Here is a 19,356-nt window from a genome sequence, read left to right as displayed (position 1 = left end):
CTGCAATGTCCAGGGACAGATATTTAGCACTTGCCCCAATACTTTTGAATGAAATAAAAACTTTCCTTCCCGTAACACTCTTTGCAATCACTATCCAATGTAATTTGTTCCACACCTTTTAAACTGGGATTCTAAGAAAAGTTTTCTCAAGGTTTCATGTTCCTATTAAGAGGTACTAGATGACAAATGCCCGATATATGACTTAAATATGCCTGAAATATATAAGATTCAACATTACAGTACAGCTGGAAACTCTAAAGAAATGTATTTTCTACTCAACAAGTTTTAGAACCAAATGTACCAATAACGCCACAAAATTGTTTGCATTGTTATATGAGAATCAATGTTCTGTGGATTGATTTATATTGGTGGGAGTCGTGATGGACGCAGAGTAGTCCCCCCTCATCTAGGGAATTACATCCCAAGACCCCCAGGGGATGCCCAGCCGAGCCCGATGTATACTGTGTTTTTTCCTATATGTACATACCTATGATAATGTTTAATTTATAAGTTAGGCACAGTAAGAGATTAATAACAATAATAAAATACAATAACAATAAACTGCAATAAAGGTTATGCGAATATGGTCTCTCCCCAAAATATCTTACTGTACTGTCTGTACTTACCCTCTTTCCTCTTGTGGGGTCCTCGAGTGAGATGATAATATGCCCACATGATGAGATGAAGTGAGGTGAATGACGTAGGCTTCGCGACATAGCGTTAGGCTACTACTGACCTTCTTTCTGAGGATAGTGAGAAGAAGAATCATCTGCTTTTGGGCCTTGGTTGAAGGTGGAAAAGCAAAACTGCAGATAAGGGAGGACCTACTGTACGAAACAGTGGAAACATCCAGCTTGTGTAGTGAGTGAAAATGGTACACAGGTACTTTGAGTAAACATACTATAGGAGAGAAGAGAACCACGTTCGATAGGGTTCTACACAGTATCACAAAAGTCCTTTTCTCTGTTGGAGAATTCTCATCACAGGAACCCATCCTAGTTAACACTATCTTCAGGAAGGGAAGCAAAGCCCCTATCAGTGTGATCATTTCTGCCTCCAATCAATCACAAAACTATATGTGATATATCTTAACCCAATCATGCCGCTTCCCACAAGACTATCTGTTCCTACTTCTGTTCCTTCTTTAAAATTGAAGTAGAGTTGACCTATGATATTCTGTTGAATTTTAGGTGCGCATAACATATTGAATTGACAGTTACATATATTACAAAATGCTCACCATAGTAAGTCTAGTTATCATCTGTCACCATACAATGTTATTACAATTTTATTGACTATATTCCTTATGCTGTACTCTCCTATAGTCCTTCTTTTTAAAATCAGTTTAAACAGGGATTCTCATAGGAAATAAGGCACAAATAAAACTGATGTCTTTAAACAAAACACTTGCCATGATGGGAAAGGAAAATGTGACCAAAAAAGTCATGAAGACATGAGTGTCATCAACTAAAGTGTCATCAATGTCTTGAATGATGAACTTCTTTCCTAGGAAAGGAAAAACTAAAGCTTGCAGAGCAACAGGTCCCTTTCTCATTTGGTTATCTCTCACCCTTTGCACTTTTAAAACGCTGTATTTTTAGGGAAATGCAAAGTGTAGTTCACGTTAACATTACATGGTTCTCTTCCCCATCTTCTTCACCAAGACAGCTGGCTGGTATGCAGGCATTACTTGCAAGACATAAATATTACCCAAGGTCCCACCGTGGCATATTTATCTAAATAATCTGTGAAGTTTCTAATTAGAACAGGACAAACCACACCCACACTACAAAACCCCACAATTACTAACAGGAACAAGTGAAACAGTTAGGTTAGACGAATAATTTAAAAGCATATTCCATCATATTCTTAATGTATTAAAAAGGTAGGAAAACCATTTACATTAATATATATATATATTTTTTATTTTTTTTTTCAACGTTTTTTAATTTATTTTTGGGACAGAGAGAGACAGAGCATGAACGGGGGAGGGGCAGAGAGAGAGGGAGACACAGAATCGGAAACAGGCTCCAGGCTCCGAGCCATCAGCCCAGAGCCTGACACGGGGCTCGAACTCATGGACCGCGAGATCGTGACCTGGCTGAAGTCGGACGCTTAACCGACTGCGCCACTCAGGCGCCCCAACATTAATATTTTAATGTAGGATAATAAAAGGCAAATCACAGACAAGCATTAAAACTTTTCTTTCTTTCTTTTTTTACATTCTAGGGTACACGTACTAAAAAAAAACAGAAGAGGAAAATCTGTTCAGGGGCTTTTTTTCTGAACGAATGACATCATAGGTTTTCCTGTAACATGCATCTAAGCAACTAAGTTTAATCTGTCACATAGGACACTGAATGGTGACAGTCTCTCACATTTGTTTCTTGTGATTCCTAAGTGGTCAATATTTTTTTCTTTTCTTTTTTTTTTTTTATAAATTTTTTTTTTTTTTTTAACGTTTATTTATTTTTGGGACAGAGAGAGACAGAGCATGAATGGGGGAGGGGCAGAGAGAGAGGGAGACACAGAATCGGAAGCAGGCTCCAGGCTCTGAGCCATCAGCCCAGAGCCCGACGCGGGGCTCGAACTCACGAACCGTGAGATCGTGACCTAAGCTGAAGTCGGACGCTCAACCGACTGAGCCATCCAGGCGCCCCGTAAGTGGTCAATATTGAGTATTTTCACTTCTGAGTAAGAGAAAAGGCATTTTGGTCCATTAATTCACCCACTCGCTCCTGGAGGACATTAACCAACTCTGCTATAACGAAGACATGAGTGTCATCAATGTCTTGAATGATGAACTTCTTTCCTAGGGCATTTGATTCATCCAAGTACAGCAGGAACTGCTTCATGGCTGGGTCACTGCAGAGAAAACACATAAAGATGAGACGCCCTGTTGTCAAATTTCACGGGAACAACTAGAATTGGGCTTGTAGAATTTTTAGGATAATTTATAAGTTCTAAACTGTTAACTCAATCCCTCACTCCCTCTCAAGCACTAATGCTCTGGAGACATAGCTTCATTTTAGAACTGCTGGTTCAAGTTTTAGACAAAGAGACCGATGATAAGATTTTAAAAGAGTAGTTTGTCACTGACAAGTGAAAAATAATGTTCAAAGCTTGGTAGTTAACAGGGCCAAAGAGTAACAGCTCCCTTCACGGATTGAAAAAATGAATTTCCTTACTTGCCCATGACTTTTAAGAAGCCAAAGGATTTTCACTACCTTGCCAGTGAAAAACTTATTTACAAAACCAGTCAGTCACTTTGTAAAAGTCAGAACTGCATTCAGTCTCAGCTTTATCACTTACTTGTGTGACCCTAATATGTATTTAATCTCCCAAAGCCTCAAAATGAGGCTAGAGGGCAGTTATGAAAATTACAGAATATTGCCAAGAATAGGCTCTGGCTTGCAGCAGGTGCCCAAATTATTTTTCTTCCTTAAAATTTTAAACTTTGTAAGTCTGAACTATCATTCAGAATCTTTAAGGGAAATCCTACCAAAATCTCCTAGAGAATACTGAGCTCAAAGAGATCCAAATTTAATTCTATTTATTTGTGGTTTTCACTCTGTAATGAATGGAGTAAGTCACAAAGGAAAAAGGGATATAATTTCTTGGATTTACAGAAACATATCTGTCATAAAAGCTCTGAATCACACAAAAGAGACACCCTTTAGACCTAACGTACAATGTATTTAGCAAAAATTGAACATGAAAATGTCAAGCTGCATAGTTTTCAAATCTTAGAGAAAATGTAACTTTACAAACCCTTTTGGTTTATTGAGGAATGACAACATCAATTGCAAAGATGCTTTAATTAAAAAAGGGTCAGTGTAATTTCCTGAAAAAACTGAATTTTAGTTCCTTCAAGTACAAACCAGGTGTGAGCGAAGCTAACAAAAGTAAAGGATTTATTTCAGTCACTAAATGGGTATGGTTCATGGTGTATTACCTATTAATAAAGCCAAGTCTTCCTGAAAAGATGATTTTCTTAATTATTTTTAGTAACTTACCATTACAATGATTTTATGAACATTTTACAATGTAAAATGATGTGAATAAATAGGTCTGCCCTTATCAGATCTGACACAGATTTTAGTTTTTAAAGTGTATTTATTTATTTATTTATTGAGAGAGAGAGAGAGAGAGAGAGAGAGAGAGACAGAGACACACCCAAGCAGGCTCCACACTACCAGTGCAGAGTCTGATGTGGGGTTCGAACTCACGAACCATAAGGTCATGACCTGAGCAGAAGTCGGATGCTTAACCAACTGAGCCACCCAGATGCTCCAAAACTGACACAGATTTTAAAATTAGTTTCTAGTATGTCTGCCATCTTAGGCTTAGGTTCAGAACACTTAAGTTACACTTGTCCACACAGATTTGGCAAAATTCAGTTATATTCTATGGTTAAAGTATTGGAATGACCATATTAACATGCAGAATCAATTGGTTCAGATGTAAATTTGCTGAAGTTCACACACTCATTCAATAAATATTTACTCAGCACCTGTCATATGCTAGACCCTATTCTGGTCCTGGGGATTCAGCAGTGAAAAAACAATCCAGCACTCTCCTGTTGTGGTGCCTGTCTAAGTTGGTAGTGTACGTGACTCTTGATCTCAGCGTCATGAGTTCAAGCCCCATGATGGGCATGAAGCCTACTTAAAATAAAAATTAAAAAAAGGAAAAAAAAAAGAACCCTCCCTGTTACTAGAGCTTACATTTACCAGTAGTGCTACGACACACACACACACACGCGCGTGCACATGCACAAAATAGGGAAGCGGGATGAGAACTGGCAGTCATGAAACTGCGAGACTCCCAAATTCAAACAGGGGAGGCAGGGAAGGCCTGACTGAGCAGGTGACATCTGAACAAACACCAGGAGGAGGTAGGGAGTGAGCCACGTGACTCAGGCAGAGAGAAACAGCAAGGCCACAGAGGCTGGAGTGCGGTGACTAAAGGGAACAGAAGTGGGAGATGAGGTCACCAAGTTCGCTGTAGCTGGGCCAGATCACAAAGGGCCTCAGAGGTGATTTTAGCAACTCTGGCTTTTACTGGGAGACATGATTTAACCTGCAAACTGACTTAAATTTCATTATTATTTTTTGCAACGAGAGAGCGAGTCCATGCATGAGTGGGTGGGGAAGGACTGGAGGGGAGGGAGAGAGAGGATCCTAAGCAGGCCCCACATCCAGCACAGAGCCCAACACAGGGCTCCATCTCACGACCATGAGATCATGACCTGAGCTGAAATCAAGAGTCAGACACTTGACTGACTGGGCTATCCAGGTGCCCCCAAACAGACTTAAATTTTACTTTTTAAAATATTTATTTTTTTTTTTTTATTTTTTTTTATTTTTTTTATTTTTTTTATTTTTGGGACAGAGAGAGACAGAGCATGAACGGGGGAGGGGCAGAGAGAGAGGGAGACACAGAATCGGAAACAGGCTCCAGGCTCCGAGCCATCAGCCCAGAGCCTGACGCGGGGCTCGAACTCACAGACCGCGAGATCGTGACCTGGCTGAAGTCGGACGCTTAACCGACTGCGCCACCCAGGCGCCCCCTTTTTAAAATATTTTTAATGTTTATTTTTGAGAGACAGAACTTGAGTGGGGGAGGAGTAGAGACAGTGAGAAACACAGAATCCGAAGCACAAAGCTTCAGATCTGAGCTGTCAGCACAGAGCCCGACGTGGGGCTCAAACCCACAAACCGCAACATCATGACCTGAGCCGAAGTCAGAAGGTCAACTGACCGAGCCACCCGGGTGCCCCAAACTGACTTAAATTTGAAAAGGAAGGATCATACAGCCTGTGGGGTTGAGAAAAGACTGGGGTGGTGGTAGTGGTGGAGGCAAGGGTGCAAACAGGGAGACCGATCAGAAGGTGAATGCGGTAACCCAGGCAAGAGATGATAATGGTTTGGAAGTAAGTGGTAACGGGGAGATGAGAAGCGGTTGCATTCTAGACATACGTTGAACGTAAAGCCAACATAATTTGCCGAGACTAGACTCCGACTTTGGAAGAGTAGAATTAAGGGGACTCCCAACATTTTTGGTCAGAGCAAATGAAAAAAATGGAGTTGCCTTTTAGTGAGATGAGGAAGTAGGAAGAACAGGTGTGCTGGGAAGATCAAGAGTGGGTTTGAGGCACGTTGCACTTGAGATAGGTTGGCACCCAAGTGGAAAACTGCGTAGGAAAGTGGGCATACGATTCCGGATTTCAGTAGCAAAGTCTGGACTGAAGAGTCACAAAAAAGTCAGTCATCAAGCCCCAACAAGGAAGTGAACATAGCAACAGAGAAAAGAACATGGACCAAGCCCCAGACTCCCCAACATCAAGAGGTTAGCAGGAAAAGGACAAATCAGCAAAGCAGACTGGAAAGGAGTGACTGCAGAGGCAGGAAGAAAGCCCTGAGTTCTGCAAGGTAAGTGAACAAAGGACATTTGGGGAGAAGAGGTGATCCACCGTGACAGGTGTTGGTAACAGACAGGTACAGGAAATAAGGATTGAAACTTGACTACCAGACCTTGGCAAGAACAGGTTCAGTGGAGTCACAGGACAGAAATCAGAGAGAGTGAATTTAGACAAGTCTTCCAAGAAATTCTTTTTCACAGAGCGGGGAAATAGAGCAGCAGCTGGAAAAGGATATGGGAATCAATAGGTTTTGCTCACCTCCTTCCAGGGGTGGGGGTGGGGGTGGGGGTGGGTGGGTATCACAACATGTTTAGAATGCTGATGGGAATGATTCAGTAGAGAAGGAAAAATTGCTAGAGCAGGAGAAGGAGGAAGGCTGCTGGAAAGCTGTCCTGAAATAGGCAAGAAGGGATGGGGTCCAGTTGCCAAGTAGAGAAGCTGGCTTAAGACAGAAGAATGGATACTTCATCATAGCCAGTGGGGGGAAGGGAAGAGTATATGCGCACAGATCAATGGGACAGACTTGCCGACTTTCTCTCCCGATGGCTTTTCCTGTATTTTTGCAGTGAAACAGGAAAGTTCTTGGAGGTAAAAAAGTTGAAGGTATGAAATACCACTTTCGTCTAGTCTAAGAAGTACATTTCCCCCCACATTTTAACATCTCCAAAATCAAGATGACTCTTGCAATCAATGGCATGATACAGTATAGCTGGTAGTGATTTTTCTTGGAGGCACAAAAAATACCAGTAAGTTTTAAAACTACTGAAATCTTGGGGCACCTGGGTGGCTCAGTTGGTTGAGTGTCTGACTTTGGCTCAGGTCATCATCTCACGGTTTGTGGGTTCTAGCCCCGCATCGGGCTCTGTGCTGACAGCTCAGAGCCTGGAGCCTGCTTCGGATTCTGTGTCTCTATCTGTCTCTGCCCCTCCCCTGCTCACACTCTCTCTCAGAAATAAAATAAAAACATAAAAAAAAAATAAAAAAAAATACAACTACCAAAATCTTGAATTTGATGAAGTAGAACAGCTGTATTAAAAGGGGGACAGTAAAAAGACTAAGAAACAGGGATTTGCTGGCTAGCATTAAGGGTCCACATGAGTTTAGGAGTCGTGAATTTAAAGCCGTGGAGGTAAAGGTTCAGAGCAGGTGCAGAGTGGGACAGAATCACATCTGGTTAGTGTGAGAGAGAGGCAAGGGAGCCGACAGTCTTTAATTGAACGAACCAATGCGGCCTGGAACCGTGGAGCCTCAGCGGGCTGAGGAGGATGTGGGGTGCTGCTGGGAAGGTCAGGGGAAGGCGGGAGATCAACAGACCGCAGGCCTGGCAGAGCTAAGAAATTAGAGCGAGGGCATTAGAGGGAGTGATTGGGCAAGAAGGGGTGGAGGTCAGGGAGATGCCCGAAGTGGAGAGAGTGAAGGGAGGGCAATACTGGCAGGGACAGACGAGGGCCGCCCACGGCAGCGGGAAAGGCTGGGACAGGGTGGAGGACAGGCTTGGGAAGAGGAGGTCAGGAGACTGAGAAGTCAGGGTATTGAGGGGACGATCCACGTGGATGCTGAAATTACCAAAATGCGCAGAGGAGAGCTACTCAAGAGTGACAGCCTTCACGGAAAAGCCTTGAAGGGAAAGGGGAGGGTTAGTGAGCGGGGTCCTCTGATGGTGAGAGCTGTGGGTTTCTATGAAGACAAGTCACCATGTCTGAAGTGGCAAGGAGGAGTAAGGCAGATACCTATCCAGTTTCCTGGCCCCAATGGTACATGAGGTACCACAGAGGAGGCAATGCTTGGGAGGGTTGTGGGAGAAGAGTGCTCAGGAGAAAGCTCGTGCTCCCAGTGAGACAGAAAAAGGGGGCTGGGAGAAGGAAGAGTTCCGAGGGGTGGAAGATACAGGGGGTCCTGCCGGGCTAGGGCTCAGAGGGGTGGAGGTGGGAAAAAGCAGACGACAGAGCTGCAGGTATCGAGTGTCACAGGGATGAGGGGTGGCCTGGAAATCTGTGGCTTTCTGGGTGACTGAAAACAGGAAAAGTAGGGCTAAAGAGTATGAGAATGAGGGTCTCAGGGCAGGTAGAGACATGAGACTGTAGGCCAACAACAGGCAGATGTGGATGCGTCAGAGCGGGGTCTTCTAGAAAGGTAATGTTATAGTCACAGATTTAAGCAGATACAGATAAACTGCACATTTCCAGGAATTCCCTAATTTTGGCAATTACACAGAATAAGAAATTTTTGTAAACCAGTTAATATGTTGTACATTGAAAAATCTCACTGAGGTAGACAAATTACCAATGATTGACAAAAAGGCTGTGAAGCAAAGTTAAAAAGGGCTTAAAGAGCAACTCTAGGGCGCTGGTGGCTCAGTCTGACTTCGGCTCAGGTCAAGATCTTATGGTTCATGGGTTTGAGCCCCACGTCCGGCTCTGTGCTGACAACGCAGGGCCTGGAGCCCACTTCGGATTCTGTGTCTCCCTCTCTCTGCCCCTCCCCTGCTCATGCTCTGTCTCTCAAAAATAAAATAAACACAAAAAAAGCAATTCTAGAAAGAAGGGGAGGAGGGGCGACAGGGAGTAACAAGCTGGTTTAACAGGGTTCTTTCAGTTGCAATTACAGAAATGGAATCGAGGAGGTCTACAGAACAGGGAAATCAAAGCTTCAGTGTCTCCTAACGCCATTGTTTTTAAAAACTGTGTTGTTTCCCTAAACGTTTCCTTGCCCATACAAATAAAAGGGGAGTGGGGAATAAAAGAGGACTCACTTAATAGACGGGGGTGAGGGACAGACAGAAATAATCGGCTTTAGTGTTCTGCAGCTGGGCCATTTCCCGTCTCTCCCTTCTTCCTCTGCCATCAGGGGACAGGAAGACTCACTCTCATCTCTCACATGGAGGCCCTGGTACCCATTTTACCCTCAGGTCCCACAAGAATCTCAGTATTTTCTTTCTTTTTGAGAGAGGCAGAGGAGGGAGAGACAGACCCCTAAGCAGGCTTGACATCCAGCATGGAGCCTGACACGGGGCTCGAACTCATGACCAAGAGATCAGGAGCCTACGCTGAGTCAGACACTCAACCGAATGAGCCACCCAGTTGCCACAGATCTCAGTACTTTCAATTAAAATCATTCAGAGGCTTCTTTGAAGGATATTCTTCACACAGCAGAACAAATAATAGATTAAACAATAGATTAAAATAGATTTCGGGTCCAAATGTGATAGATTACCTTGTTACTGTCTGAGCTCGGCACATTCACAGAGGACACCAATTTATTCTAGTAATTGGCTGCTCTGAGAGGTTTTAGAGATAGCAAAGGTTAAGTGGTTATAAAGACTAATAGATCCCCAGAAATTTTCTAGATGAAATAAATTTACATTATTTCAATGAAGTGAACCCCAAACAACTGAAACTAAGAAGTGTCAGGGGAGCTCCCGTCTGTGCTCTGATTCAGCATGCTGGTGTTTTCAAAATTTTTGCCATTTGCATACCATCCCTGCTATTTTAGCCAGCTCTTGTAACACCTGCATTACATATTATTTTTTCTCTAAATTGCTTTTAAATTTTTCTTTTTAACGTTTTATTTATTTTTGAGACAGGGAGAGACAGAGCACGAACAGGGGAGGGGTAGAGAGAGAGGGAGACACAGAATCTGAAACAGGCTCCAGGCTCTGAGCTGTCAGCACAGAGCCTGACGCGGGGCTCGAACTCACGAGCCGTGAGATCATGACCTGAGCCGAAGTCGGACGCTCAACCGACAGAGCCACCCAGGTGCCCCTCTCTAAATTGCTTTTAAAGCAACTTAAAAAAAATTTTTTTTTAAACATTTATTTATTTTTGAGGGATAGAGACAGAGCACAAGCGGGGGAGGGGCAGAGAGAGAAGGAGACACAGAATCTGAAGCAGGTTCCAGGCTCAGGGCTGTCAGCACAAGCCTGACGTGGGGCTTGAACTCATGGACAGTGAGATCATGACCTGGACCGAAGTCAGACGCTTAACTGACTGAGCCACCCAGGCACCCCTAAATCAACTTTTAAGCCTAACTTGATCTGGTATGAATCATCAGTCATCCTGATGTATTTTTTTTCCCCTCAACTAAATTAAACTGGTCATATACAAACTATTTTTGTGTTCTCCCCCCTCCCTTTTGTGTTCCACTACAAATCATCTTGAACACCAGTGGCACTCCCCATACCTGGGGAAACACTCCTAACTGACAAATGAGATACTTAGTCACTGGTCAGTGAGACACTGAAATGACTATTTCTGTTATTAATTGCCTCAATTAAACTTTTTGAAAGGAAACAGAAAGCTGTCAATTTCAGACTGAATTCTCAAACATGTACCTAAAAAATATAATTTGTAATGATTCAAAAGGACACTCAAAGCTTAGGGGATCTTCGTTATGAAACACTGAGGGACTGGAATATCTTGCCTGAATACAGGGTTATTTATTCCATTTTCTCATGAAGAGAATCTATGGGAGAGTCTGCTGGTAAGAACAAAGCAAAAAAAACCCCAAGTGCCCATAGACCTACTCAGTTAAAAAACTGGGATCAGGGGGGCCTGGGTAGCACAGTCGGTTAGCGTCCGACTTCGGCCCAGGTCAGGATTTCGCGGTTTGTGGGTTCAAGCCCTGCATCGGACTCTGTGCTGAGAGCTCAGAGCCTGGAACCTGCTTCGGATTCTGTGTCTCCCTCTTTCTCTTCCCCTCCTTTGCTCATGCTGTCTCTCTCTCTCAAAAATAAATAAACATTAAAAAAAAAAAAGTTAAAAAAAATAAAAAACTGGGGGATCAGGGCTAGTGAGCAAGAAAAAAATGTATCTCCGCCCTGGAGATGTGACGGGCAGATGTCAATCAACCCCTTCCTACATAACCTGAGTATAAAACGTGATTCTAAAAAGTATTGCGAAGTCTCTCCTAGGATGATGTAGTTAGCTATACGACAGATCACAGAATCATGGGTCACCTGCACAAAATTGTCAGCACTGCCCATACCATCAGAATACTAAGATTGGCTCAGTCAATGGTAAACAATCCTTCCTGATAATAATTAGCTACAAGGTAGAATTCCTTAAAAATCTTATACTTGCAATGAGTAGGGTCTTAAGAGAAAGAAAGGGCCACCACAGGAGTCATTACATCAACCAGAACGACTGTCCCAAGTCTCCAATAGGACACACTCCAATAGGTTTATTGTTAAAAAGACGCAAGACACTAAAGAAAACAACTGGGCTCAGCCAAAGCCCAATCCCCACCTCAGTCAAACAAAATATGTATGATCTATAAAATCACTAACCCTCTCCATGTCTTAGGGTCCTAGGTAGTAAGATGGAGACAGTGCCACTTATGTTGCAGGGTTGCTGGATTGGAGACTATACCTAAAACACTTTGCTCACGGTAGATACTCAAATGAAGAGCAATTACAATGCCAAGAGTTTCTGGGTGTGTGAAAGGATATAGGTAGAAAGGTTCAAATGACCCCCTTCTATCCCCATTAAACGATTTGCTTGTACAAAAATGTTGTTCTATTTTATCCCGTGAATACATATATTATTCTAAGACTGCACATGTACAAGTCCTTTTACAGAACTTAACACGACACAATGCTTAGTTCTGTGTTAGAAAGACAGATTACATAAGGCTTATTTGCGTGGGTTCTGAAGCCAGAATACTGTGGTTTAAAATCCAATCTTAGCAGCTGTGTAACCCTGAGCAATTTATTTCTCTGTGCTCAATTTCTGCATCTATAAAATGGGGATAATAACACCTAGATCTCATAGGGTTGTTGTGAGAACGAATAGAATATTACCAAGTGCTTAGTACGGTACCAGTAAATGTTCAGTGTTACATCATGAAGGCATTCAGCCCTTTTTATTTAACACTGTATCACACAATATCATCCCAGATCACTTGAAATGTTTTCAAGTATTTTAATAGCTACATTATCTGATTAGGAAAAAAGTCACAATGTTTTAAGTTTTCAATTCCAGTTAATGCAGTATACTATTAGTTTCGGGTGTACAATATAGCGATTCAACACTTCTACTCGACACCTGGTGCCCATCACAAGAGCATTCCTTAACGCCCATCACCATCCATTCTTTATAATTAAGAGTCTGTTTCTTGATTGTGTCTTTTTCCTTTTGCTCATTTGTTTCCTTAAATTTCACATGGGAGTGAAATCACATGGCATTTGTCTTTCTCGGACTTATGTCACTTAACATTACACTCGCTAGCTCCATCCTCAAGGCGTCATGTTGTATTAGCACATTCAGTCACCTACATTTTTATCTGCAGTTCTGGTCACTTCCTTAGGATAAACTTCTGAAAGGGGAATTACTGTGGTAAAGCATATAAATGCTTCAAAACCTATCACAAATTGCTTTCCGTATTAGGTCTTTTTAAAGACTGTGCTTCTATCACCCATATCGTTAGCTCGGTGAGAGCTGCTTTTTAAAAACTAAGACTGGAAGCCAACATTCACTTCATTTAAAAGCTATTTGATGTAACTTGCCAAAAAAAGAGGTCTGGTGCACAAAGCTTTTTTGTACTGAAACTTGAATCCAAGTTATCAGAACCTATTCTTATCTCCACTATTATCACTGTGCTAATAGAGAAGCTCTAAAGGAACATTAATACTCTGGGATTTAGGCTGAGATTACATTCCTTGGCTCAATTATGTTAACAAAATTCATTCAGTACACAAATATTTACTAAGCATCGCCCATGTATAGTTTAGGCACTCTTCTGGGTAGCCAAGAAACTTCTGTGAATATGGCCCTTCTAAGAAGCAAAGGGTCACAAGAAATATATAAATGCTGCAAAAGAACAGAACAATGGTAAGACTAGTTTTGTCTTAGTTCTTTTTTAAAGTTTATTTATTTTGAGACGGAGACAATGTGAGTGGGGAGGGGCGCAGAGAGAGAGAGAATCCCAAGCAGACTCTGCACCGTCAGCACAGAGCCCGGCACAGGGCTCAAATTCACAAAACCGTGAGAACATGACCTGAGCCAAAACTGAGACCTGGACGCTTAACTGACTGAGCCACCCAGGCGCCCCTTGCTTTTGTTCTTAATTGCTTCTCCTGACAGTATAGGTTTAGAAGCTGAACCCGTAAATCTAACAAATACTATTTCTTCAGATTCTTTGCTATTGTGCCGTAAGCTATTGGGAATTGCACCTTTATAACAAACCGTCTTGCCGAAGCACTTGCCGCACCAAGTAACCAAGATAACGGTCGCCCCAGAGGTCTGCTCTGGCACCTGCAACTGGACAAGGCCATTTGTTGGACACAGGCTGCTTGCTTCAGTACTGCTGTGGTTGGCTAGATTTGGGAAATGCTTACTGTGAGGCTGGCAGTTGACAGTGGTGGACCCCAACAAAGAGGAAGTTTTCACCAACCTCACTGATACATAAAAACACAAATTTATCAACAAAAAATTTCAATTTAGCTTTAGATTTTGGCAGTTGATAAACTTTGTGAGGAAAGAATCTTCTTATATCCTAGTACCTTGATTTTTCAATTCATAGAGTTGGGCCTGACGGCCACCACCATAATCTGACTTATTTGCTTCATTTATTAAAGACTCCAAATCAGTTGAAAGGAACTGACAGAGGTGAAATTTAAATGGGGCACGAAGTTCAGCCATTCTAAGAGAGGTGTCAAATTAAGACTCCCTTCTTGAATGAGGCCCTACATGGCTGAGAAGTATTTTGCCGGCTGCCTGAACAGAATGTGTGGAACAGCGCTATCCATGCCATTATAGATGACCACGTATGGTGATGTGGCTGGAATTTGGAAAGAATCACTGCAACAATGAAAGTAGTTTTAAGAAACTCTTGAGTGGTTTGCCTATGAACTCTAGACCTATGAGATTCTGTACTCCACACACCTATAGGCCCCACACAATCCATGGGTATTATGGACTAAACAGACTTATGCTAATACTATATTACTAAGAATCTTCTTTTTGGCATCAAATACAGACATGAGGGAAACTGAAGGACTTTTCCAGCTACTGTCCCAACATGGACACCTGATTGTGGAGTTCCCATCAGCCCTGACCATGCCCTTTATAAACCTATTATTTCTTAAGCCTGGAGTCTTTTTGGAAGATTTCTATCTTTGGGAAGACAGTAACCCTCTTGGAAAATTGTGCAGACTACACTTTGGAATTCACCTTAAAGGAAAAAATTCAAGTTTTGCAAGGACAGTGTCCATCGGCAAAATAAAACTTTAGTAGTTTTGGTGCAAAACGATTCTCCATAGGAAAACTCATTATCAGACTTAGGCCAGTTAAGTGCTTCTCTTCCCAAACTTTAAATGCCTTTTAACAAGTATCTTTGCATGCACAATTCTGATTTAGGAGACTTGGAGCGAGGTCTGAGACTTTGCATTTCTAACAAGTTCCAGATGATGCTGTTGCTGTTAGTCTGAGTGATAAGAGCAGAGTGATAGAGGGGCCATTAGAGCCTACGTAGAATTGAGGCTTGGTTCCATGACAGCAAACTGGGCAGAGCGCTCAGCCAATAGGAAAGAAAACTAACACCTCAGGTCCTCTTACAAATTTATACTAGGTCCTCAAGGCTACAGTGAAAGCCTACCACTGAGATTTTAATGAGCCTCCCAGGATTCTGCTCTTTAAAATGCAGTCCAGCCATATTTTTTCAAATTAAAATATAGATCTAACACAATCTTAACCATCAGGCCAAAAGGATTATTTTGGAAACAGACTAAATTATTCTGAGGTATTCTTTCTTAATTTTTTAATACTTATTTTTGAGAAAGGGAGAGAGAGAAGAGCTTGCTGAGTGGGGGAGGGGCAGAGAGAAAGGGAGAATGAGGATCTGAAGTGGGTTCCGTGATGACAGAAGGGAGCCCCACGCGGGGCTGTAACTCACGAACCACCAGGAGATCATGACCCCAAGCCAAAGTCAGATGCTTAACTTGACTGAGGCACCCAGGCACCTCCTGAGATTATTCTTGAATAGGCAGCAATGACGAAGAAAAGAAGGGATGTGGGACAGGATTAAGGAAAAGTAGCAGGGAGAGTGAAACAATGTGATAAAAGACGTATCATAAGAGAAGGGAATGAATGGTGTGAAACACATGTTCAGCTAAAAAAAAAAAAAAAAAAAAAAAAAGGCAAATTCAAATCTTTGCCTAACATGCCCTTCCTCCCAATAAATTCTAGATAAATGAAACTTTACACATCAACAAAAACTAAAATACAAAAATCCGACAAGAGAGAAGTTAAGATTTATCAAATCCAGGGGTGAAGATCAAACTTAAAATTGGAAGAAACAAAAGGGGAAAAGCGGACAGCTGACACTGTATGTATGTGTATGCCGTATGACTCTGCAGACGATGCTTTTAGGCAAATAGGCCTGAGAGATGGAATGTAGAAAGGGCTCACAGAGACCATCTGAATACAAACAGGCCCATCAGGAGATCCACCTCAAAATATCCAGAGGCCCTAACTGACCAATGGGCTACTTACAACCAGGGATAGTTACCAAAAAGGGGAGAGAGAATTCCTTCCGTTCCCATCCCCACACCTCCTCATCTTCCTCCTTTAAAAACAGCCTTCACTCTCTCTGCTTGCTACTCCTGTGCAGTGTATTCCATAAACTTGTATCTCCTTTGCTCTGTCTTGGGTGAATTTCCATCCCCTGCGCCATTGGCTTCCACTCGGTCGTCGCCCCACATGTGGGGGCTCCCATCTGACTGGACAGACACCACATTTAGACACCGTATCCTCTGTGTTAAAAAAACAGTAGCATTCAAAGACCAACCAGGAGAATGTTTCTATAATTACGAAGAAAATTTTTAAAAATTTATTTATTTTGAGAGAGAGAGTGATGGGAGCGCACAGTGGGGGAGGGGCAGAGGGAGAAAGAGTGAGAGAATCCTAAGCAGGCTCAAACAGCACGGAGCTTGATGTGGGGCTCAAACCCATGAATGTGAGACCATGACCTGAGCCGCAGTCAGACGCTTAACCAACTGAGCCAGCCAGGTGCCCCAATTATGACAAAGTCTTAAGAAAAATACAATACAAAAAAACTAGCTTAAAAGTATTTTCCAAAAGAAAACAGCACTTTGTGTTTAGAACTTATGGGACCTAGATCCTGTCCCCTTGCTTTCCCCAGTGAACACCTCTCCTCTGTGAGTAGTTTGTTCTCATCAACATAAATTCTATTCTCTCCATTAAAACCAAAATAACAAGAACCAGATTCCCTTACCATATCCCTCTTCAGCTTTCAATCCAGTTCTCCATTCCTTTGCTTATTATTACAGCAAAACTTCTCTGAAGATTCTCCACTTCCTCATCTTCCTTTCCCTTTTCAAAGTACTCCAATCTGGCATCTATCTCACATTTCCACTAAAACAGCTCTCATCTTAAAACAAAACAAACAAAAAAACGTTGCCTGGGTGGCTCAGTCAATTAAGGGTCTGACTCTTGATTTAGGTTCATGTTATGATCTCACGGTCCTGAGACAGAACCCCAAGTAGGGCTCCCCGCTCAGTGTAGAGCCTGCTTAAGAGTCTTTATCACTCTCTCCCTCAGCCTCTCCCCCACTGGTGTGCGCATGCTCTCAAGTAAATAGATTAAATTAAAAAAAGAAGATACGAGAAAAATCACTGACTTCCAGTGTCTTCACCTTATTCTATCTCTCAGGCCCACTCACCTTCATTAAACATCCCCTCTTAGCTTCCCTCCCACGTCACTGGCTCTTTTCTTCTACCCTTGTTTTGTCTCCTTTATTCCAAACATTAAATCAACCGGCACTGCTCACCACTGAGCACTTGAAACGTGGCCAGCCTGTGATTTGGGCTGCAGAAGGTAAACTACACACTGCCGTATGAAAAAAGACCTAACACGATTTTGAAATCTTTATCAACTTTGACGATTTAGGACACGTTAAAATAGTTTGGATACACTGGGTTAAATGAAATGTATTAATTTCACCTGTTTCAATTTACTCTTACCGTGGCTAACAGAAAATTTAAGACAACGTGTGTGGCTCACGTTGTATTTCTATAGGACAAAGCTGCTTTGATGCCGAAAGTATCCTAGGGTTTGGCTTTGCTCCTCCCCCAGCCTTAACATCACAAACAAGTGGAGACAGAGCAAGAACTGGTCCCGTAGTAGAGGTCTTCAGGCTGTGGTACTTGGCCCTAGATAGCCTGCTTTGAAATTCAATGCCGCTCATTAAGGTTTCTAGTTTCTTCTTTGGAACGTGTGCCTCGTTTAAGAAACCTTCAATTGACTCTTGACTTTCTTACTCTTTCAAGACCATAGTTCATGATGGTGAAGACTCAGGCAGACCCTAAATTCTAGTCAATCCCTGAGGGTGGGATGACAATTCAAGTACTGTTCCTCCAAAGAGTGTTGATCTAAAAAATACACCTTCCCTGGAGGCACCTGGCTGGCTCAGTTAAGCGGCTGACTTTGGCTCAGGCCATGATCGCACAGTTCTTGGGTTGGAGCCCCACATAGGGCTCTATGCTGGCAGCTCAGAGCCTGGAGCCTGCTTAGGATTCTGTGTCTCCCTCTTTCTGCCCCTTCCCCACTGGTGCTCTGTGTCTGTCTCTCTCAAAAATAAACATTAAAAAAAATACACTTCCCCTGACCAAAACGTGTTGGAAATAATGCCACTTACGCCACTGGCCAGAGACACTGAAATCTGGCACAGGAAAGAAATATACCAACAAAATCTGTTCCACTTGTTATATAAGAAAAATGAAGTTAAGAAAGTTCAAAGACTTGATTCGTTTGGATCTTAAAACAAAAACATGGATTTTAGAGGAGGTATACATACATCAAGATTCAACACGGAGATTTAAATTTCATTAAGTATCAAAACTACTAACCATTCTATCAGCACTCCTTTCAAGACGTTGACCATCTTTTCCAAGTCAGAAGGTGATGACCTTTAAAATGCTAATAAAAGAGATAAGGTGACAATAAATTTGAAAGCACCGACTTCAATATACTTTGGAGATTTGCCTCTGAAATGAGACAAAATGTTTAATGTCAGATTAAAGAGTTAAGTCTATGAAAAACATAGGGCTAACGTTAACAAGACATACAGTTATTCTGATTTTTAACAAAATTAAAATGAGCCTATTGGAACATTAATGCTTCTTGCAAATGCTCCCCGAGTCGACCCAAAAGAAAGCAAGCCACCTAAGTACGCCCGCGTACCCAAACCAGGTTTAGAACATGAGTCACAATATTTCTATTCCCACCTGGGCTAATGATAAAAGATACGATCCTGGGAAGCAGGAATCACAGAATGGTAGCTCTGAAAGGGATGGTGAGGCCGACCATCTCTTTTCACAGAAGAGCTAGAGCAAAGGGACAAAGCTAAAGCTCCCGGGTTTAAAAAAAAAAAAAAAAAAAAAGGAAGAAGAAGAAGAAAAAGAAAGAAAGAAAAAGGGGGAGAAGAAGAAAAAAAAAGAAAGAAAAAGGGGGGAGAAGAAGAAAAAGAAAGAAAAAGGGAGAAGCCAGGTCACCAGATCATGTGTTCCTTTACCAACTAACTCAGTTTCCCAAGGATCTGCCCTAGGAGGAAAGAAAAAAAAATCCCACGCGGCAGATGCGAACTTAAACTTCTCACACGGGATGCGAGCCATTACCTCCCCTATTGAATTCCACGGCTCAATTACATCGGGACAGCCTCCAGGCCTCTTCAGGAAGCGCCCCGAGGGGGTGCGAAACAGGGCCCGGTATCCCAGTACTTGCAGGACCGGCTTCTGAGTCTCTTCTCCCCCTCCCTTCCTTGGAAACCCACGATTTTCTACGCACCCCACTTTGCCTTCTCGCTGGAAGAACTGACACCGCGCACCTCTACCCACAGATCCAGCAGTAACTCCGCCTTGCAGCGTCTGTGCCGGCTACGTCATCGGTCAGCGACGCTCTTGTGGGCGGGGCGCGAGC

At 42.5% G+C, this 19,356-nt stretch overlaps 1 protein-coding gene across 3 annotated transcripts; it reads right to left on the bottom strand.

The window, feature by feature from the left end:
- Positions 1 to 2,144: 2,144 nt before the first annotated feature.
- GTF2H5 (general transcription factor IIH subunit 5) lies at positions 2,145 to 19,332 on the bottom strand. 3 transcript variants are annotated; one of them, XM_058735784.1, is made up of 4 exons: positions 19,265 to 19,332; positions 18,288 to 18,357; positions 2,654 to 2,865; positions 2,145 to 2,389 (listed from the first exon to the last, which is right to left on the bottom strand). In XM_058735784.1, the coding sequence occupies exons 2-3, from the start codon at positions 18,320 to 18,322 to the stop codon at positions 2,685 to 2,687; spliced, it is 216 nt and encodes a 71-aa protein (XP_058591767.1). In that variant the 5' UTR covers positions 18,323 to 18,357; positions 19,265 to 19,332; the 3' UTR covers positions 2,145 to 2,389; positions 2,654 to 2,684. The 3 variants fall into 3 exon arrangements, with proteins under 3 accessions (XP_058591767.1, XP_058591766.1, XP_058591765.1); XM_058735783.1 differs by having other exon boundaries at positions 19,225 to 19,317; XM_058735782.1 differs by lacking the exon at positions 19,265 to 19,332 and adding an exon at positions 19,056 to 19,218.
- Between the last annotated feature and the right edge of the window lie 24 nt (positions 19,333 to 19,356).

Source organism: Neofelis nebulosa, chromosome 6 (genome assembly GCF_028018385.1).
Source record: "Neofelis nebulosa isolate mNeoNeb1 chromosome 6, mNeoNeb1.pri, whole genome shotgun sequence".
Lineage (NCBI taxonomy): Eukaryota > Metazoa > Chordata > Mammalia > Carnivora > Felidae > Neofelis > Neofelis nebulosa.
Note: the sequence above shows the minus strand (reverse complement) of the source record. Positions and strands in the feature narration are given on the sequence as shown.